The sequence below is a fragment of the Ornithorhynchus anatinus genome, chromosome 5, assembly GCF_004115215.2.
Source record: "Ornithorhynchus anatinus isolate Pmale09 chromosome 5, mOrnAna1.pri.v4, whole genome shotgun sequence".
In the NCBI taxonomy this organism is placed as follows: domain Eukaryota; kingdom Metazoa; phylum Chordata; class Mammalia; order Monotremata; family Ornithorhynchidae; genus Ornithorhynchus; species Ornithorhynchus anatinus.
In genome coordinates this window covers 3,959,756-3,981,516 of record NC_041732.1, presented here as the reverse complement: position 1 = coordinate 3,981,516, position 21,761 = coordinate 3,959,756, and the positions used below count along the sequence as shown (strand labels likewise).

The 21,761-nt window shown below is 50.5% G+C and overlaps 1 protein-coding gene across 1 annotated transcript in view; it reads left to right on the top strand.

The window, feature by feature from the left end:
* Positions 1 to 12,600, top strand: part of LOC100089680 — a 29,391-nt gene extending 16,791 nt beyond the window's left edge. The window contains exons 12-19 of the mRNA XM_039912178.1: positions 502 to 561; positions 970 to 1,032; positions 5,535 to 5,657; positions 6,370 to 6,914; positions 7,751 to 8,002; positions 8,571 to 8,849; positions 10,352 to 10,678; positions 12,344 to 12,600. Of these exons, the coding sequence (XP_039768112.1) occupies positions 502 to 561; positions 970 to 1,032; positions 5,535 to 5,657; positions 6,370 to 6,914; positions 7,751 to 8,002; positions 8,571 to 8,849; positions 10,352 to 10,678; positions 12,344 to 12,348 (1,654 nt within the window). The 3' untranslated portion in view covers positions 12,349 to 12,600. The remainder of the gene's footprint in view (positions 1 to 501; positions 562 to 969; positions 1,033 to 5,534; positions 5,658 to 6,369; positions 6,915 to 7,750; positions 8,003 to 8,570; positions 8,850 to 10,351; positions 10,679 to 12,343) is intronic.
* Positions 12,601 to 21,761: the final 9,161 nt, after the last annotated feature.

Below are 21,761 nucleotides of genomic sequence, written 5' to 3'. Positions count from 1 at the left end.
TGCAAGTTCCTTGAAGGCAGCACAGTCTTTCTCCCCAGGGTACTTAATACAGTGCTCTATACTTAACAATGAAGTGGGGCTAGCTGAGAGGGCCCAGTAGCTCACGTAGGGTCCAGAGTCAAGATGGAAATGTTTCCTTTGTCTCCAAACAGTTGGTGACTCCTGCAGTAAGTTCAACAGGGCATGGGTCATAAATCAAGCAGTAGTATTTACTGAGTACCTACTAAGCACTTAGGAGAGTGCAATGGAGGAAAGACATATTTCCCAGCCCACATGGAGCTCTCCAACTGTAAATCGTACCTAACTGTTGAATCTATTAGAGTCCAGTTTACAACTGACATTTTCTAAGCCAAGTATGTGATGTGTCCTAGCTTGTATCTGGCCCACTTCTTAGTATAGTGCTTAGCACAGAGTAAAGGCTTAGTGATAACTGTGGTATGCTGGGGCAGGCACAAGATAATTAGCCTCTGTTTCATATGGGTTTATGTGGCTTTTGTACAGTTTGCATCTGGAATATGCCTCTGCCTGGAAGACATTTACTGAAGGTACTACAGCCATGAGGTGTGCTCACTCAAATGCAGAGAGTAGGAGCAGAAGGGCTGAGAAATGGCTAGGGAAGGGGGATGCCAGGACAAACCAGCTTTGAGCCACCAAAAAAGCCTGGCCTGGCTGGTGTCACAGACTGGAGTCCAGCAGACACAGGAATCCAGTGTCAGATTGACTAGCAGAGGTGGGGAGTTGGGGAAGGCAAGAAGTAGCTTGTTTTGCCTCCTTGAACATTGGAATTAGTAGGAAGGGAAGATTGTAAGAAGACAGGGGAGGGCAGCTCAAGAGTGGGGAAAAAACATGTTACATGGGTTTCTAGAAAGATAACACCCATGGCCTCAGACCACTAGTTAAGGCAAAGACAGGTTGAAGGGTCAAATTATCCCAGGGGGAATCAAAAGCATTGAACCTTCTCCCTCTTAGGGCCTACTGGCTCAGAAGCTCTCCAAGGGATGAGATCAGCTATGGGAGGAGGGAGGAGGGAGGGTGAGAGAGGACCAACATGCTCCTTTTCTCTTAAGTGTTGGGACCAGAATGGTCCAGCACACCCAACTTCAGTCAGCAGAAGATACAGGAAGAATGACTACTCAGACCATTTCATTCATTCATTCAATCGTATTTATTGAGTGCTTACTCTGTGCAGAGAACTGGACTAAATGTACAATTTGGCAACAGATACAGACAATCTCTGACCAACAACTGGCTCACAGTCTAAATGGGGGAGACAGACAACAAAACAAAACAACAGAACAAAACAAGTAGTGTGACATCAATATCATCAAGATAAATAGAATCATAGATATATAAACATCACTAACAAAATGAGTAATAAATAATATATACAAATATGCACGTGTGGGGAGGGGAAGGGGGAAGAGCAGAGGAAAGGAGAAGGGGGAATGGGGAGGGGAGGAAGAGCAGAGGGAAAGGGAGGGCTCAATCTGTGAAGGCCTCCTGGAGGAGGTGAGCTCTCAGGACTTTGAAGAGGGGAGGAGAGTTAGTTGAAAGCATTGGGTGAGAAGAAAGGGCTGACTAATGTTAGTTGAATCCTCAGGTGAGGCATCATGGCGCTGGAAATCAGGGATCCTGAATGAATGAAGCTCTGGCTTGTTGTGTCACCTTGGATAAGTCAACCTTTCAGTGCCTCAGTTTCCTCTTTAAAATGGAAGTGAATACAGCTTTCTCCCTATCTCTCAGGGATGTTGTAATGGCAAATGAGACAATTACAGTCCCCACCTTGACGATATACTCCTGTTTGCAAGATCACAGAGCTATCCAAGACCCAGAAACTGAGTCCCCCCGGCCTTTTCTTAATGGTATTTGTTAAGCACATGCTATGTACCAGGCACTGTACTAAGTGCTGGGATAGATACAAGATAAATCATGTTAGACACAGATCCTACCCCACATGAAGCTCAGTGTCTTCATCCCCACTTTAAAGATGAGGTAAATGAGGCACAGAGAAGTGACTTGCCTAAGGTCACACAACAGGCAAGTGGTTGAGCCAGGATTTGAATGAGGTCCTCTGACTCCAAGCCCTTGCTCTTTCCCTTAAGCTGCTAAATCATACTGTTTCTCATTCTACTTGAGGGACAAGGGATGGTGCCTAATTCTCACCTGTGTTTTCTCCCAGCATTTAGTAAGTGTTGTGCACACACAGCGCTGAAATACAGCTACTACTAACCCAATGATCCACCTGCCTGGCCGAGTCTCTCGAGGGCCACCGTGCCGAGTTCGTTAGAAATGTGTGTGAGAGAGAGAGAGTGAAAGACAGACATACATGCGCGCCGTCCTGGAGAATCGTCGGTCCCTTGGCCGGGTATCGCATTTTCCTTCCTTATCCACCACTTAATTTATTCCTTTTTAAAAATGTATTTCTTTCCGACTCGCCACCTCTGACTCCCTGCTAGAAACTATCGTACTGAGAACCCACAGTCCCAAGGGAGAGATTACTCAGTGCCATTTATTGAGCTCTGTGAGTGAAGCATGTGCTAAAATCTTCGGAGAGTACAGTAATAATAATGATGATATTAAGCGCTATGTGCCAAGCATTGTTCTAAGTGCTGGGGTACATACAAGGTAATCAGGTTGGACACAGTCCCTGTCCCACGTGGGGCTCATTTTACAGATGAGGTAACTGAGGCACAGAGAAGTTAAGTGGCTTGCCCAAGGCCACACAGAAGACAAGTGGTGGAGCTGGGATTAGAACTGGTAGTACTGGTAGATGCGAATCCTGCCCTCGAGTATCTCAGAGTCTTGCAGGGTTGGGAGTGGGGAAGACAGAAGCAAATATTACAAGTAGAGGGGAAGCAACAACTTAAAGATAGGTACATAAATATTGTGGGGGAGAAGTCAATCGTATTTATTGAGAGCTTACTGTGTGCAAAGCACTGTACTAAGCGCGTTGGAGAGTAAAATATAACAGACACATTCCCTGTCACATAGAGTTTGCAGTCTAGAGAAGGAGACAGACATTAATATAAATAAATTACAGGTGTGTACATAAGTGCCGTGGGTCTGAGGAGGGATATGAATAAAGGGAGGGAGTCAGGGCGAAGCAGAAGGCAGTTGAGAAAAGGAAAAGAGGGTTTAGGGAAGGCATCTTGGAAATGTGCCTTCAATAAAGCTTTGAAAGCGGAGGAGGGTAACCGTCTGTCGAATATGAGTGGGAAAGGCGTTCCAGACCACAGGCAGGACGTGGGCAAGAGGTCAGCGGCGAGATGAAGCAGAAAGGTAGCCCACCTAAGACTTTTGGACACCAGTCCCTAGGGCTCCACGACCCCCCGGCTTTTCCCCCTCCCCGCCTGTGGAGAACTTTTCTCCAGATGTGCAGAACCACAGCTGTTTATTCCTTTCGGCTTCGCTGGCGAGCTTCCCTATTCCTCTGGGCCCGAACGCCCCCGAGCCAAGCACGGGAGGGGTCGGGACGGACACATTTTTAAGGCCGAGAAAAGTATACAACTGCCACGGCCATTCCAAACCCCCCTTCCCGAGTTGGTCCCGATCTGTTTCTCCTCCTCCCACCCCTCCACTGAGAAGGCAGAGAGCGTCACTGGGGTGTTGAAGGGCTTACTATGTGCACTTTAATAATGTTGGTATTTGTTAAGCGCTTACTATGTGCAGAGCACTGTTCTAAGCGCTGGGGTAGCCACAGGGGAATCAGGTTGTCCCATGTGGGGTTCACAGTCTTAATCCCCATTTTACAGATGAGGTAATTGAGGCACAGAGAAGTTAAGTGATTTGCCCACAGTCACACAGCTGACAAGTGGCAGAGCCGGGATTCGAACCCATGACCTCTGACTCCAAAGCCCGGGCTCTTTCCACTGAGCCACGCTGCTTCTCTTTGTTAAATGCTGGGGTAGATGAAAGATTATCAGGTCGGACACGGACCGTGAGCCCCATGAGGGACGTGATTCTAAGAAGATGGGAGCACAGGTATTGAGTCCCCGTTTTACAGATGAAAGTGAGGCCCTGAGAAGTTAAGGGACTTTTCCAAGGTAACACTGCAAGCAAGTAGCTCCCAGGCTACTTTTATACTTTCAAGCGCTTACTATGTGTCAAACATAGTTCTAAACACTGAGGTAGATACAGGATAATTAGGCTGGACGCAGTCCCTGTCCCGCTTGGGACTCATAGTTTGGGAAGGAGGGAAAACAGAAGAACTGAGGCATGGAAAAGTTAAGCGATTTGACCAAGGTCACAGCAAGCAACTGGCAGAACGGGTATTAGGACCCAGGTCCTCTGCATCCCAGGCCCGTGTTCTTTCCACTAAGCTATGATGCTTCTGTTGCTCTAGGGGGAATGGACTTTTTTCCGGCGCCCTCAGGCCTGCCCCTCACCCCTCTCTTCAGAGCTCACCCTACTCCCTTCCCCTTCCTTGCCCGCCCAACTCTCCTCCCCCGGGCCTAATGCCGTACAGGAAAAACAAAACTGCTGGTGGGGCTGAGCCCCTTCCCCCAGGATGCTTCCCTGTGGGGTGGTGGGTGGGGAAGGGTCTTAGAACCTGACTCAGGGCAGGTTCAGTGTCGAGGGGCGGGAACCCGAGGGGGAGGGACAGCCTAGACCAGCCCCCACGCAGTTTAGTTCCTGCCTCCTTGAGGCACAGGACAGCTCCCAGCGTCCAACTCCGGCAGTGTGTCCTATCAACCTGGGGTGAGCCGACCTGTCCATCCCACGCTGGGGAGAGGGAGGGGAACGGAGGAAGAAAGACCCGGCTCAGGTAAGGGGCTCCCTCTCCCCGACGTGGTACATCCCACCTCTGCTGGGAGCTAGGGACCCCCCCAAAAAAACACCTCTGGGGCCCTTTCCCCTCAGCATCTCACCCTCTCTGTTCTGTCCCAGAGCACTTCTGCTCCGGCTGAGCCCGTCAGGGGGAATCTAGAAGACTGGTCTACCAAGGTGTTGCTGGCTTGATTCCACATTCCCATCTCTTGGGGGTCCCACGGGGTTCAAAGGCTGCTGGGGATGGTGCGGGAAGCAGAAGGGGCAAACTACGCATAATCAGGCTTGGGCGGGGGGGGGGGGGGGGATGGAGAGGAGTGAGGGAATAAGAAAGGGAAGAGAGGAGGGGGACGGGGGAAGTATACAGTTGGGAGACATGGAGGGAAAAGAGGGAATGCCTCCTTCCTAAAGGATCCAGCTCTTCTGGGGAAATCTAATACCTGCCCAGCATTTTCCCGGCCTCTTTACTCTGCCTAGAGCAGTCTGCTTGGGAGCCCTCTCCCTTGACTGCAGCCCGCCCCGACTCCACGCGGGGAGACCCGCCGGGCAAAGACGTCGTCGAGCTGGGGCAGCGACGGGAGGGCGTCCACCCTCAACCAGGATGTGAGCCGCGCCTGAATGGGAGAGTCAGGGGCGCCGGCTGGTCTGTCCTTAACCATGAGAGGGCAAACCTCCAAACCTCCCGGGTCCATGGCGGGAGATGGAGTTCCAAGCTCTGTCCTCCGCCCGGATTTCCAGCGGGAAAACGCTAAATTCTCCGTTCGCAGAGCGGCTGACAGCGGCGCCCCCTGGCGGCGGGGCTGCGCGGATGGCGGCGGTGGCGTCTCCCTCGGGCTGCGGGGTCCCTCCCGCCCGGTGGGGCCGCACCTGGACCGGGTTGCTCCTCGCAGGTGAGGGACGGAGCCACCTGCGGCTGGGGTCTGGGCTGAGGACAGCAACAAATGGACGCTCGAGATTAATTCCATCGTATTTATTGAGCGCTTACTGTGTGCAAAGCACTATACTGAGCGTTTGGGAGAGTACAATATGACAAGAAGCAGACACATTCTCTGTCCGCGACGAGTTTACAGGAAGGAGAAGGAAAAGAGGGAGGGAGAGAGAAAGGGGAAGCAGGGCATTCAGGAGCGATACACAAGTCACTTCACTATGCCTCAGTTATCTCATCTGTAAAATGGGGATTAAGACTGTGAGCCCTAGGTGGGACAGGGACTGTGTCGAGACCAATTTGTATTCCTCCCCCAGCGCTTAGTACAAGCGACTGACACATAGTAAGCGCCTAAAAAATACCACAATTATTAAGTGCTGAGGGTCTGCTAATTTTGCTGTATTGAACTCTCCCAAGCTCTTTGTAAGTGTTCATAGTAAGAGCTCAACAATTACCATCGATTGAGCGAGGGCTTATGGGAGTTGGAAGGAAGGGACTTAAATGGGGAGCCTCTGGGTAACCCTCCTGGAGGAGGTAAGTGTTTCAGTGGGATTCGGAAGCAAGAGAGCGTCAGGGTGAAAACTTGGCGGGAGAGGGAACGACTCTCGTGATGAGACAGAAGCAGAAAATGGAATGAGAGCCTAGTGGGGTCAATCTGAAAACGTTTCCTGGAAGAGGTGGGCTTTTAGTAGAATTTCAAAGGAGGAGAAGTACGGTTTAGCTCAGAGGACAAGGAAAGGTGTTTCAAGTGGGGGAGACCGGTCTTCAGACAAGAAGCAGTCCTACTCTTTTGGGGTCCATCTGGGAGGGCTTCCCGGAGGTGTCATCACCAACCTCCTTCCCTCCCCCACTCTGCTCGCAGCCTCCGTTCTAACTGCTTGGCTACCTCCTGCGCCCGCACAGCTGACCGTCACTCCCATCCCTCCCAACCCCCTCGAGGGCTGGGACGTGACGCTGTCTGTCAGCGGGGCCCCCGGCGGCCTGCTGCTCTACAACTGGTACAGGGGGGCGTCTCTCAGCCTGACTCAGATGATCCTCAGCTACATCAACGCCACTGAGATCCAGACTCCCGGGGCGGCCCACAGTGGCCGGGAGGCCGTTCACCCCAACGGCTCCCTCCTGATCCAGAGAGTAACCTTAAACGACTCCGGCAGCTACCTTCTACAATCCATCAACCCGCAGTTCCAGACAGAAATAGCGTTTGGCTTTTTGAGGGTTTATGGTAAGTCCCTTGGCGGGTCAGGGGGGTGGTCAGACCCATTCTCGGGTGGGTCATCAAGTTCACCCACACCGCTGCATCTCAGTGACTGCTGGTCCATCTGCCATCAAGGGACTCTTGCCCGCTCTTGCCTCCGGTTCATCTCACACAGAAAAATGGACACAGGCAGAGAGACTGCTTGTGGTCCATTCTGACCCCCAGGTTCTTTTCTGCTGTACTTTCTCTTCCGTTCTGTCCTTCCACTGGAGATCTAGGGTAAGGAGGCCATCTGGGGGAGGGTCCCTAAGAGATGGTCCCTCTCCATTTGAATCCGTGATTCTTTTTGTAATGGCATTTGTTAAGCGCTTACTATGAGCCAGTCACTGTACTAAACACTGAGCCAGACATGAGCTAATCAGGTTGGATACAGTCCATGTCCCATATGGAACTCACAGTCTTAATTCCCACTTTACAGATGAGGTAGCTGAGGCACACAGTAGTTGAGAGATTTGCCCCAGGTCACAGAAATGGGGTGAGAACCCATGTCCTTCTGACTCCCCGGGACCGTGCTCTATCCATTAAGCCATATTGCTTCTGCTCCCAACCTGGCAGCTTGGCCCCTAATCAATTAGTAATACTTTACCGAGTGCCTTCTGTGCAAATACCACGGCTTTTACAACCTAGCTGGGGAGAGAGACATGGAAGGGAATGGGTCTTTTTTATATCGTACTCTTCCAAGCCTTAGTACAGTGCTCTGCACACAGTAAGCCCTCAATAAATATGATTGAATGAATGAATTTAGCTGTCAGGAGGCAGGGCCGGAAATGGCTGCGCTCACTTTCCCGTCCATCTCTACACAGAAAGGTTTTCGAAGCCCAGGGTCACAGCGAACGGGACCAACGTGGTGGAGTACAGAGACTCTGTCGAGCTCACCTGCGTCACCAGCCACATGGCTGACATCCGCTGGTACTTCAACCACCAGCTCATCCCGGGCAGCAGCCGGGTCCTAATGAGGCCGGGGGTCAGAAGGGAAGAGGCCGGAGTTTACCAGTGCGAGGTCTGGAGCCTGCTGAGTGCCAACCGAAGTGATCCTGTCCAGCTCACCGTCAACTGTGAGATTTCTTCTCCCCTCCCACGGCCCCAGCTGAATGAATGAATGAGTCGCTGGCCTCTACTTGCCTCCTTGGGTCTTCCCCGAATTTGGGGAGAGAGAGGGGTTTGGCCCTCTTCAAGGGCCCAAGAGAAGGGGATCCCCCTGGGGGATTCCGAGACCGGGAAGCTGCCTATTTCTTGCCAGGGAGGGGCAGGGATCTTAAAGTCTCTGGGAGGTGGAAGGGACAAGTTTTGGGAGAAGAGTTGGGCTGTACTTTTAGCTCGTCGTGGTTGGGGAATATGTCTATCGATTCTGTTGTGCCCTCCTAAACGCTTAATACAGTCCTCTGCACACTGGAAGGGCTCAGTAAATTCGACTGACTGACTGATAGGAGGAAGGAGGGCATTTCTGGTTGGGGCAATGGTTTAGAAGGGCAGGGAAAAGAATTCCTGCAGGGAGAAGGGAAGAGAGGTCGATAGGAGGGGTCTGCCTAGGGGGCTCACACCCAGCCCGGGCATAGGGGAATACTCCTTGGTCCTGGGTTTGGGGTCTGGGAAGACTGTCCCTCGGGTCCCTTCCCTTCCCAGATGGCCCGGACCATGTGACGATCACCCAGGAGTCGGCGTTGCGCAAGGGCTGCACCATCGAGGCGGAGCTCAACTCTACGCTGACATTGTGGTGCGTCACCGAGTCCTGCCCCGAGCCCCAGTACGAGTGGACCCTGAACGGCACCAGCAGGGGGCGCCCGCAGGACTCCCTGCTCATCGGCGCGATGAGCTGGGAGCACCAGGGCGCCTATACCTGCATCGCCAAAAATAACAAGACTCAACTCTCGGCCTCCGCCACCGTCTTCCTCACAGTGACCGGTGGGTGCTGGGGGCTGAGGTTGAAGGAGGGGATCCCGGAATCTGGCCTACCTCCGCGCCCTGCTCCGTTAACGCGCCCTGCTCCGTTAACACGCTCTGCTCCGTTAACGCACCCTGCTCCGTTTACGCGCCCTGCACCGTTAACGCGCCCTGCCCGAAAAGCTAGAGGCGAAAACAATCGTCAGCTGAACTATAGTCGGGGAGGAGAGAGTAGTCAGAGGGGTTGTCAGGGCGTCTAGTCAATCAGTTATTCATCGAGCACTCAGAGCACTGTACTAAGCGCTGGGAGAGTACACTAAGGTAAAATCGGTATACCATAATAATAATAATTCTGGTGCTTGTTAAGCGCTTACTATGTGTCGGGCACTGCACTAAGCAGCGGGTGGGTACCAGCAAATCGGGTTGGACACAATCCTTTTCCGACGTGGGGCTCACAGTCTCGTTCCCCATTTTACAGATGAGGTAACTAAGGTCCAGAGAAGTGAAGTGACTTGCCCAAGGTCACACTGCAGAGCCTCTCCTCAAGGGGCTTACAATCTAGAGGCGATCGACCTTAAATTACAGAGACAGCGACAGAATTTAAGGATGTGAACAACAGTACTGTGACAGGTTGTCAAAGTGATCAAGGGCTAGAACCACGAATGCATAGGCGATGAAGGAGGGAGGGAGAATAGGATAGAGAGATGAGAGGGTTGGTCAGAGAAGGATAACTGGAGCTGTGATTTTTAGCAGGACTTTGAAGATGGGGAGAATGGTGGTTTGTCAGAAATGAGTTCCAGGAGGGAGGGTTTGAACAAGGGCTCAACAGAGAGAGAGTTAAGCTCAAGGTACAGTGAGTAGTTTGGGGTTAGAGGTGCAAAGTGAGCAAGCTGGGTTGTAATGGGAGATGAGCAAGATTAGGCAGGACAGTGTCTTGAAACTCTAGGTGAGAAGTTCCTGTTTAGTGTGGAGTTGAATGGGCCACCATTGGAGGTTTCTGAGGAGTGGGGAGATGTGCATGGAATGATTTACAACCACCAAGGGGGCTGGTGGGAGGAGGAGGAGGAGGAGAAGCACATCAGAACCTCCTTTGCTCCTTGCCTCTGACATACTGGGCCCCATCCAGGCAGCTCTAAAGTAGCCAGCTTCCTGGAGGAGGCGGGTTTGGTCCAGGCAGGATCCCTGGAGGAGGTGGGCTTAGCCCACTATATTGTAAACACCTGGAGAGTAAGGATCTTTTATTTTAACTCTTTTTTTACCCTCCCAAAAATTTAGCTCAGTGTTCTGCAAAAAGTAAGTGCTTAAATATTAGTTGATGAAAAGCTGAGCAGTCTCCCTGGAGGAGGCAGGCTTGGTGATGGCAGACTCCCCAGAGGAGGGGGGCTTGCTATGGGCAGGCTTCCTGGGGGAAGTAGGCTTGCTGTATACAGGCTTTCTGGAGGCGGTGGGCTTTCCATGGGCAGACTCCCTGGAGGAGGCAGAGAAACCTCGAGCTGACCCAGTTCGGGCTCCTCTCGTTCCAGTCATGGCCTCAAGCTTCATGATTGTGCCCATTCCCGCACGCCAGGTGGAGGGGCAGGATGTGACCCTCTCCGTCCAGGGCTGCCCCAGGGACCTCCTGGTGTACGCCTGGTACCGAGGGACGCCGGATGAGCCCAATCGACTAGTCAGCCAGTTGCCGCTGGGGAACTGGATCGCAGGGCCTGCCCACAGCGGCCGGGAGACCGGCTTCCCCAACTGCTCCTTGCACATCCAGCACTTGAACGCCAGCGACTCAGGCCGCTACACCCTCAAGACCGTCACCCTGCAGGGCAAGACCGAGATGCTGGAGATCGAGCTGCGGGTCCTGGGTGAGCACGTGCTGGGCCACCTCTCCCCCAGGCCTGTGCTGCCCACCATTCATTCATTCAACTGTATTGAGCGCTTCCCGTGTGCAGAGCACTGTACTAAATGCTTGGGAAAATACATTATAAAAATAAACAGACACATTCCCTGCCCACAACAAGCTAACAGACTAGAGGATGAGCTTACGGTCTAGAGAGAACACCCTAATGGATCATTCCAGGCACCCCCAACCCCTGGGGCTAGACAGGTTCCTTCCCTAATGCTGGTCACCCCGGTGGTGGTGGGTAATTAATCATCTGTACTTATTGAGCGCTTACTTTGTGCAGAGCACTGTAATAAGCGTTTGGGAAGGTACAGCATGGTAAAGTTGGTAGACATGTTTCCTGTCCCCAATGAGATTACAGTCTAGAGGGGGAGACAGACATTAATATGAATAATTTGTGATCAATTATATTGAGTGCTTGAGAGAGTACAACATAAGGAAATTGGAAGAAATGTTCCCTGTCTCCAGCAAGGTTAGAGTCAAGAAGGGGAGACAGATATTAATATTTATAAATAAATTACATATGGACCTAAATGCTGTGGGTCTGAGGGAGGGGTGAATAAAGGGTGCAAATCCAAGTTCAAGAGCAATACAGAGGAAGTAATAATGTTGGTATTGTGAAGCGCTTACTATGTGCCAAGCACTGTTCTAAGCGCTGGGGTAGATACAGAGTAATCAGATTGTCCCACGTAGGGCTCACAGTCTTCATTCCCATTTTACAGATGAGGTAACTGAGGCAAAGAGAAGTTAAGTGACTTGCCCAAGGTGACACACACTTGCACAGCTGACAAGCGGCAGAGCCGGGATTAGAACCCATGATCTCTGACTCCCAAGCCAGTGCTCTTTCCACTGAGCCACACTGCTTCTCAGTGGGAGTGCTTCAAAGGAATGGGAGAAGAAGAAATGTGGGCTTGGTCGGGGGAGGCCTCTTGGAAGAGACATGGCTTTGAAGATTGGGAAAATGACCGTTTGCCAGATATGAAGGGACTCCCAGGCCAGAGGCAGAACAAGGGTGTAGGCAGCTGCGGAGTTTGTATCGGGGAGAGAGTGTGGGCATCGTGGAGGCAGCTCCGAAGCTGTGGACCTGAGCCTTGGAATGGTCATGACACCATTGACCAAGGGAAAACAAAGGGCAGGGAGGGAGTTTGAAGGTTGAGCAGGAAGAAAAAGTGGTCTGGAGGAGTCTCCCTGTAGCCCTGGGGGTCTCCTGCGGGACTGAGAGTAGGGGAGAGGGGACTCAATCCATCAATCATTAGTATTAAGTGCTTACTTTGTGCAGAGCACTGTTCTAAGCACTTGGGAGAGAAAATAGAGCTAAGTAGGCAGGAGGATGGGAAGGGGTGGGGAGGGGAGGTGTCCAGCAGTGGCAAATTCGACCCCTAAAATTCGCTGTCACCTCCAGCCTTCCAACTTTCTGCTTTCATTGGCTCCATGCCTCTTTCTTCAGCCCCCTTCCAAACCAGGGAGACTCTGGCCTGTCAATGTCCCGAGCAATCAGTTGTATTTATTAAGCACTTGCTGTGGGCACAACATTATACTAAGGGTTGGGAGAGAACAGTACCAAAGAGAGCACGAGGCTTTGACTGAACCTCTCACCTCACTTGTATTATCTTCTTCTTCCCCCAAGGGTAACGTGGGAGGAAGAGTAGAGCCACCGGGTGTAAAAGCAGCAGCATATCCTTGTAACATCACAGCTCTCGTCACTGTCGTCCTTCTCCTCGTCTACACTTCCGGAACCCCTAGGTGCCGGCCTCTCTAACCAGCACTGGTAGTTTTGCTCTCCCTGTCCTCAGGAAGCTTCCTGTCTAATGGGAAGAAGAGGCGTACTAGCCCTAATTGCTGTTCTAACTAACCAAATAAACCACCTTTACTGACCTCCTGGGACAACCGAAGTAGTCTAAGTACCCTTTCCTCTCTGGGCTTGGGGGAGGGGGTCAATCAGGGAGGGCCTCATGGAGGAGGTGGGCTTTGAGCTGGGTCCCATAGGGCTGGAGAGACAGGAGAAGGGGGGAATGCTGGGAGGGTAGGAGGAGAACGGAGTATAGGAAGGGGGGTTGTTTATTTCGTTTATGGTATTTATGAAACACTGTGCTAAGCCCTTAGGTAAGTATAGTATCTTCAGACCAGATATTCTGGGTCCCACATGGGGATCACTAAGAGGGAGGGAGAGCAGGTATTCCATCCAGAGGAAACAGGGGCACAGAGAGGTTGTGAGTTCCCAAGGTCACACAGCAGGCCAGTAACAGAGCAGGGATTATAATTATGGTATTTGTTAAGCACTTACTATGTGCCAGTCACTGTACTGAGCACTGGGTGAATACAGGCAAATCGGGTTGGACAGAGACCCTGCCCCACCTGGGGCTCAGAGTCTCAATCCTCATTTTACAGAGGAGGTAACTGAGGCACTGGGAAGTGAAGCGACTTGCCCAAGATCATAGAGCAGACAAGTGGCAGAGCTGGGATTAGAACCCATGATTCCCAGGCCCGGGCTCTATCCACTAGGGCCGGGCTTCTTTAGAACTCAGGACTCCTGACCCCCACTCTTAGGGGATGGGGAGGAGAAGGGGGAGAAAAGAGGAGTAGGAGAGGGTTTGGTCTAAGGGCAGGGGCAAAGACTGCCTGGACTGAGGAGGAGCAGAAAATGGGGAGCTGTTAGTTGGTGTACCCTGGTGGCCTGTGCTGCGGGAGACTGGGCTGGGACACAGGTTCCTCAGTTGCAGGGGGACACGGAGAACCCTGGGCCGGAGCCAGGAGAAGTGATCAAGGATGATTAAAGGATTAAAACGTCAGTCCTCATGAGGAGAGGCTGAGGGATGGGACTTGTTTACCTGGAAGAAGAGAGAAGCAGGTGAGAGCCTGCGGTCACTAAGTAATGACCTGAGGTGGGCCAAGGGAGGGCTGGTATTATGAGCTGCCATTCGCCAGCTCTGCCAGGTCAGAATGGTGGAAACAGGATCCTGGATCATGCCCCCCCGGTTGGGGAGGGAGTGAGAGCAGTGTTAAGCAGGTAGCCGGAAGACTGTTGTTTTTTTTTTCCGAGTGCTAAGAAAATACCACATTATTACTATCCTCTTTGTTGAAAAATCTGTCCGCGTGTCCATGTGGCAAGGAAGGGAGGCTGCTCTCTGTTTCCGCCTCTGTTTTTGTCCCCTTGCTTCTGCAGATGTCTCCCTATGTGTCTCTGCCTCCCCGAGCGTATCTCCGTGTTTGTCTCTGTCAGCCTGAAACTGGAGAGGCGATTTTCTTCTCCATGGCCCTTAAAAAGCACCGGAGCCTCACCTGGATGGGTTGGGAAAGGAGAGGTGGGGTTCTGCCCTGGAGGCAGAGGGATGGATGAGATGACCTCTCAACCACCCTGCCCTAGGAGTCCATGAAATGGTGTGATTTCAGCACTCTGGAATAGGATGCAGCAAGCAAATCAACAGTTCATGATTCTACAGGCCCAGGCTAGGGTTGTGTCTGACTGTCTGTGCCTCTCTCCCCCTCTCTGCCTCGCAATTCTGCGTCATCACTATCCTCGCCACTTTTGCCTCCATCGTCACTGTCGTCACTACCATCACCACAATGACTGTCACCGTCAGCAACAGCCGCAGCATTGATGCCAACTGTGAAACCCAAGTACTGAACTGGGCACTTGAGGTTATACAGGAGGAGAAAACCAGTGATCCCTGCCTCCCAGATTATTCAATTCACCTCAGTCCGTGTCCTGGGGCCAGGGGGATCTAGTCAAACTGAATCTCTCTCTGTGGGTGTTTATGTACCTGTATCAGTGTCTTTTTTGGTTTTCTCTTTCGGTCTCTGACTGAGTACGTGTTTCTGTATGAATGTGGCTGCCTCTAATAATAATAATAACAATAATAATAATAGTGATATTTGTTAAAACAAGCAATGTACTAAATGCTAGGGTAGGTACAAGATCATCAGGACACAATGACTGTTCCATGTAATAATAATTATGGTATTTAAGTGCTTACTATGTGCCAGGCACTGTATTAAGCACTGGGATGGACACAAGCAAATCGAGTTGGACACAGTCCCTGTCCCATGCAGGGCTCATAGTCTCAATCCCATTTTACACATGAGGTAAATGAGGCACGGAGAAGTGAAGTGACTTGTACAAGGTCACATAGCAGGTGGTAGAGCTGGGATTAGAACCTATGACCTTCTGACTCCCAGGCCTGTGTTCTATCCACTACTCATGGTGTTAGGGCTCAGTCTAAGCGGGAATGATAACAGTTACTTAAACCCCTGTTATACAGATAAAGAAAATGAGGCACAGAGAAGTTAAGTAGCTTGGCTAGAGTCACAAAGCAGGCAAGTAAGGGGAGCTGGGATTACAGACTGATTTTGTGAATTCAACTCTGGGAATTTGGGCTGTCTTGCTTTACATGACTCTCGGCTATCTTTCTGAGTGTGTCTGTGTGTCTGTGGCTGCAGTAATGGAAATAGCACCTACTCAGCACCTACTTTGTCATTCATTGAGTGCTTACTGCAGGTAGAGTTTCCTAAGAACTTGGGAAAGTACAATACAACAATAAACAGACACATTGTGCAAAGCACTGTACTAGGTGCTGTGAAACATATACTGGTGAAAATCGGACATAGTCCCTGGCACCCAAGGAACTCTCAATTTAAAGAACGGTCTCTTTCTCAGTTTCTCTATGTGGCCGTCTCTTTGCTCTTTTATCATTTCCGTGTGGCTGTCTCGCTCTCTTTATGAGGGTGAGACTGTCTCTCTTTCACTCTGAGTGCCTCTAAGCATCTCTGTCTAGTAGTTGAATGTTCAGAGACCTAGATACTGCCTCCAGACAGGTAGACTCAGCCAAGACAAGAACGATTTTGGGGAACTTGGGATGGGAGGGGCTAATTGGGGAAGATATCCTGAGGGAGATTAGGGGTAAGAGAGCGGGAAGGGGCTGGAAAATTGGAGCAGAGAGGCTGCAACAGAGGAGCAGGGGTTGAGTTGTTGGGGAGACAGTGAGGGGCTGAAGGAGAGTAGAAGTGGGTTCCAGGGGCATGAAGGTGGGTATGTGTGGTTTTTTTGTTTGTCTTTAATGGTATTAAGCAACTTATTCTGTGCCAGGCACTGTATCGAGCACTAGGGTAGATACAAGTTAATCAGGTTAGACCCAGTCCCTGTCCCATGTGGATTTACAGTCCTAATCTCCATTTTACAGATGAGGAAATTGAAGTCCAGAGAAATGAAGTGAATTGTCAAAGGTCACACAGCAGACAAATGGTGGAGCTGGAATTAGGACACAGGTCCCTCTGACTCCCAGGCCTTGGATACAGCACTGTGCCCACTAAACCATGCTGTGTCTTGGGGTGGGTACACAGTGTTTGTTTTTGATTCCTTTGACTCCGTCTCGTGGTCCTTGGAGCAGCTCGGTTACCACCAGCACAGAACACTGGGAGATCATCTTTCCGGATTATAGCCTCACCCCGTGGCCTTGGACTGGACGGGTCAGGCAGTGGCTGACTGCTCTCTGGGGAGAAATTGTGTCTCTTTTTCCTGAGAAGCATTACGGTCTAATGGATAGAGCATGGGCCTGGGAGTTGAAGGACGTGAGTTTTAATCCCACTCTGTCACGTACCTGTTTAATGGCCTTGAGCAAGTCATTTTAGTTTTCCTCATCTGCAAAATGGAAATTAAACACCTGTTCTCTCTCTCCCACTTTTTTTTAAATGGTAGTTGTTAAGTGCATCACACTAAGTGTTGGGGGTAGATACAAGATGATCAGGTTGAACACAGTCCCTGTGCCATACAGGACTCACAGACTTAATTCTTGCTTTACCGTTGAGTTAACTAAGACACAGAGAAGTTAAGCAACTTGCCCAAGGTCACACAGACAAATGGCAGAATTCGACTTAGAACTCCGGTCCTTCTGACTCCCAGGACCGAGCTCTATCCACTAGATCACGCTGTTTCTCTATTTAGACTATGAGCTCCAAGTGGGACCTGATATCTTCAATCTACCCCAGGGCCTAGTACAGTGCTTGGCACATAGCAAGCACTAAACAAATTCCGCAATCATTACTCTCCTCTTGGTTGAAATATGGGTCCGTGAGTCCATGTGACAGGGAAGGGACACTGTGTTTGCCTTCCGCCTCTGCCCATGCCTCCCTATGTGTCTCTGCCTCCCTGAGTCTATCTCCCTGTGCGTCACTCCGAGCATATCTCTACCTGTGGGTGTGTCTCTGCCTTTCTGCGGATGTCTCTCCAGAGCCGCCGTTTCCCCTGTGAAAGCGGCTTTCTCTGTTGAGGTCTCGACAGGGGTTTTTGTCTGTGGGTCTCTCAACCCCTCCGACTTTCTCTCTGGGTCTCGGAGTGGATATCTCTGGCTATCTCTCCCCTCTCGTGTTTCTCCTCGAGATCCGCGGCTTCTTGATATCGCGCGGGTGTGACTGAGGTCCAGTAGAGGGCGCTCACTTTTTACCTGGGAAGCGATATGCAAATGTATGCAAATTTGCTGTTTAATAACCCCGCGACCTTGGGCGGTGACTCCCAGGGCAGAAAGCGGGCGGCGGGGGAGGAAAGGGAGACCTCGGGACCGCTGCCCACAATAATAATAATAATGGTGGTATTTGTTAAGCGCTTACTATGTGCAAAGCACTGTTCTAAGCGCTGGAGAGGGGATACAAGGCGATCAGGTTGTCCCACGTGGAACTCACAGTCTTCATCCCCCTTTAAATAATGTTGGTATTAAGCGCTTAACTATGTGCAGAGCACTGTTGTAAGCGCTGGGGTAGACACAGGGGAATCAGGTTGTCCCACGTGAGGCTCCCAGTCTTAATCCCCATTTTACAAATGAGGTAACTGAGGCACAGAGAAGTGAAGCGACTTGCCCACAGTCTCACAGCTGACAAGTGACAGAGCTGGGATTCGAACCCATGACCTCTGACTCCAAAGCCCGTGCTCTTTCCACTGAGCCACGCTGCTTCTCCAGATGAGGTAACTGAGGCACAGAGAAGTAAAGTGACTTGCTCAAAGTCACCCAGCTGGCAAGCGGCGGAGGTGGGATTAGAACCCATGACCTCTGCCTCCCAAGCCCGGGCTCTTTCCATTGAGCCACGCTGCTTCTTTGTGAAACGCTTCCTCTTCCTGGAGCGGAGCCCGGCTGGACGATCAGAGGAGGAAAGGTTTTTCCGCCAGGGAAACTAATTATCCGGGAGCCGCCTCTCCGCCTTTCATTGACCGCAGGTTATGGGCGCTCACGGCTCTTTCTCCCGGGGGCGGAGAGCCAGGGGTTGCGGTAGCCCTCGGGGACGCGGCCGGGGGGGAGACCAAGGGGGAGCTTTTAATGTGTGAGAAGGAATTTGCACTAGGATAAACGCCCCAGGACTACATGGGCTGCATTCCCTGTCCACCCTGATCAACTTGGAGCCACCCTCGGGCGCTTAGAACACTGTTTGATGCATAGTAAGGGCTTAACAATAACATTCATTCATTCAATCGCATTGAGCGCTTACCGTGTGCAGAGCACTGCACTAAGCGCTTGGGAGAGTAGACTAGAAGCTGCGTGGGTTATTAGAAGGAGCACAGGCGTGGGAGTCGGAAGTCGTGGATTCTAATCCCTGCTCCATCACTTGTCAGCCGTGTGACTTTGGACAAGTCACTTAAATTCTCTATGCCTCAGTTGCCTCATCTGTAAAATGGGGATGAAGACTCTGAGCCACAAGTGGGACCACCTGATTATCTTGAATCTCCCCCAGTGCTTAGAACAGTGCTTGGCACATAGTAAGCGCTTAACAGATACTATCATTAATTACACTACAACAATAAACAGACGCATTCCCTGCCCACAACATGCTTATGGTCTCGAGAGATGTGATGGAGACAGAGCAGATGAGATGAGTGGGAGCGGGCGGGGGGGAGGTGGGGGGTATAAAGAAAGAACTGGCATGACTCTGATGTGGCCCACTGATGGCCTTTTGGGGTGGGAGAGGGTCAATCAATCAATGGTATTTATTGAACACTAACCTCCGGAAAACTGGTTGCTGTGGCTATGGGTGTTCCTTGTATTCTGAGCCATGAGGAGCCTGAAATTCTGCTGCTCTAGCCACAGCACCCTACTGATTTTTGTTTTTGTTTCATGTATTTGTCCTTGTCTCTTTTGTTTGGCTTAGTGTTTTATTGTTTTATCACTCCCAATGTGTCCATCATCTGCCCCCTCCCATCCCCTTATAGATCGTGAGTGCCTTGAGGTGCTGGGACTGTGTGCTTTGCACACAGTAAGTGCTTAATAAATGCTATTACTACTCCTCCTGCAGAACACTGTACTGAGCGCTAGGGAGACTACATTGAAGCTGGTAGATCCCTACCCTCATGGAGTCTAATGTACTACATTGCTCTGCACAGAGCAAGCACTGAATAAATACCATTGATTGATTAGCCCCCCCCCCCCGAAATGATCCAAGATGAGGCCTATAGAACCCAGACCCCTGTGGTGGCCAGGAGTAGTAGTAGAGGTATTTATTGAGCACCCCCTGAGTGCAAAGTATAGTACTAAAGCTTCAGGAAAATACAACAGAAGCCTAAGGCTCTCTGCCCACAAGGAATTTACATTTTTTACATGGGAGATAAGCATAAAAATATTTATAAATGTGGTCACCAGAATAAGTTTGTAATAGTTGTAGTGTTTAAGTTCTTTCTGTGTGCCAAGCACTGGGGTATAATTTTTTTAATGATATTTAAGTGCTTACTGTGTGCCAGGCACTGTACTAAGCCCTGGGGTAGATACAGGCTAATCAGATTATACACATTCTTGTCCCATTTGGAACCCACCATCCAAGTAGGAGGGAAAACAGGTATTTCATTCCCATTTTATAGATGAGGAATCAGAGCAACAGAGAAGTTAAGTGACTTGTTCAGTGTCCCACAGCAGACAAGTGGTGGACCCAGTTCTCCTGATTCAAAGTCTTGTGGTCTTTCCACTAAACCACACTGTTCAGTCAGTCATACAAATAGGCCTAAGGAGTAAGAGCCTCTAATTGTTTCCCCTTTCCTGTGCCCTAGAACAGGACCTTAAGTCTACTGAGGGGTGAGGCAGGTTTGATGAGTGCAGAAAGATGAGGGGGGACAGGGAGAATGAAAGAAAGCAGAAGGTGGGAGGGACTGAACCACCTGAGAAGCAGTGTGGTCTAATGGACAGTGCATGGGTCTGAAAGTCAGAAGGACTGAGTTCTAATCCTGCTCCGCCACTTGTCTGCTGTGTGACCTTGGGCAAATACTTAACTGTCTGTGCTCTGGACTGTAAGATCCTCATGGGCAGGGAATATGTCTGTTATATTGTTATATTGTACTCTCCCAATTGCATAGTATCACTGCTCTGCAAACAATAAGCACTCAATAAATGCGACTGACTAACAAACAGAACCTCAGTTACCTCATTTGTAAAATGGGGATTAAGACTGTGTCTAACCTGATTAGCTTGTATCTTCCCCAGCACTTAGCACAGTGCCTGGCACATAGAACTAAACTAATATCACATAAAAAAGAACAACTAGAAAAGCTTCTACCTCTTTCTTTCACCCAGGCTGACCCTGCGGGCTTCAGTATGTTTCGTATGAACCAGGGCCAGAGTAAACATTGGGGTCAGGGTAAATGGTGATAGCAAGGGACATAATTATTAATAATAATAGTAATTGTAGTATTTGTTAAGCACTTACTATGTGCCAGGCCTTGTGCTAAGCACTGGGGAAGTACAAGAAAATTGGGTTGGACACAATCCCTGTCTCACATGGATCTCACAGTCTCAATCCCCATTTTACAGATAAGGTAACTGAGGTACAAAGTGAAGTGACTTGCCCAAAGTCACACAGCAGTCAAGTGCCAGAGCTGGGCTTAGAGGCTCTGACTTTCTGATTCCAGGCTCTTGCTCTATCCACTATATCATGCTGATTCTGGCCCAGCTCCGGGAGTCAGTGAGGGTGAGCAGGGGTGGGAAGGATCTCTTTGAAGAAGACTCGGGCTCCTCTACCTGCCGTTCATTCATTCATTCAATCATATTTATTGAGCGCTTCCTGTGTGCAGATCACTGTACTAAGCGCTTGTTCACTAAGTGAGCAAACTCGTTGTGAGCAAGGAATGTGCCTATCAACTCTGTTATGTTTTATTCTAAGTGCTTAGAACCATACTGTGCACATGGTAAATACTCAATAACTATGATTGAGTAGGGCCACGGGAGTGAGCTTCCCAGAGAAGGTGGTCATTTCTCACCGGGAACCCCCGCCACGTGGGCGGGAGGGGGCACCTGGGAAGACCAGTGGCTGAGAGAGAAGGGGGGATGGGAGGGGAAGCCTGGGAGAAAGGGCAGGACCGTCACACACCCTGAACAGGCACTGGGGGAATTTGATAGCTCCGGAGAAGGACAGGGAGGGTCCAGAAGAGAGCAAAGGGGAAATGATGTGGAGGTTCTAGTTTGGCACAAAGAAGCTTGGGATAGGAGAACTGAAGCAAGACTCTGGCCTGTTACTCATAACTACTGAAGACCAAGCAAGAGGACATAATCCAGGCACTTGCCCTATACCAGCTCTAACACTGCATCAGTCTCCTCACTGGCCTCCCTGCCCCCAGTCTCTCCCCCTGCAGTCACTCTGGATCATTTTTCTAAAACATCTCTCTGTGCACACACTTTTAATCTTCAATTGCCTTCAGTTGTTGACCGTTTCTCCTCGCAATAAGCAGAAACATTGGCTTTAAAGTCCTCAATTAGGCCTCTCTCTCCTATGTAACTACTCTCTTCTCCCACTATACCTCTGCTCACACACTTCATTCCTCCCATGCTAACCTATTCACTGTGCTTTGTTCTTGTCTCTTGCTCCACTGACCTCTTGCTGGTGTCCATCCAAAATGCCAGAATTCCCTCTCTCTTCATATCTGATCCACAACCCTCCCCAACTTCCAAGCTTATTCTGAAGGAACGTGATTACCTTCTTTGTTATAGCGTACTCTCCCAAGCGCTTTGCGCAGTGCTCTGCTCACAGTAAGCATTCACTAAATGATTGATTGAAATCACCTCTCCAGGAGGCCTTCTCTGATCAAT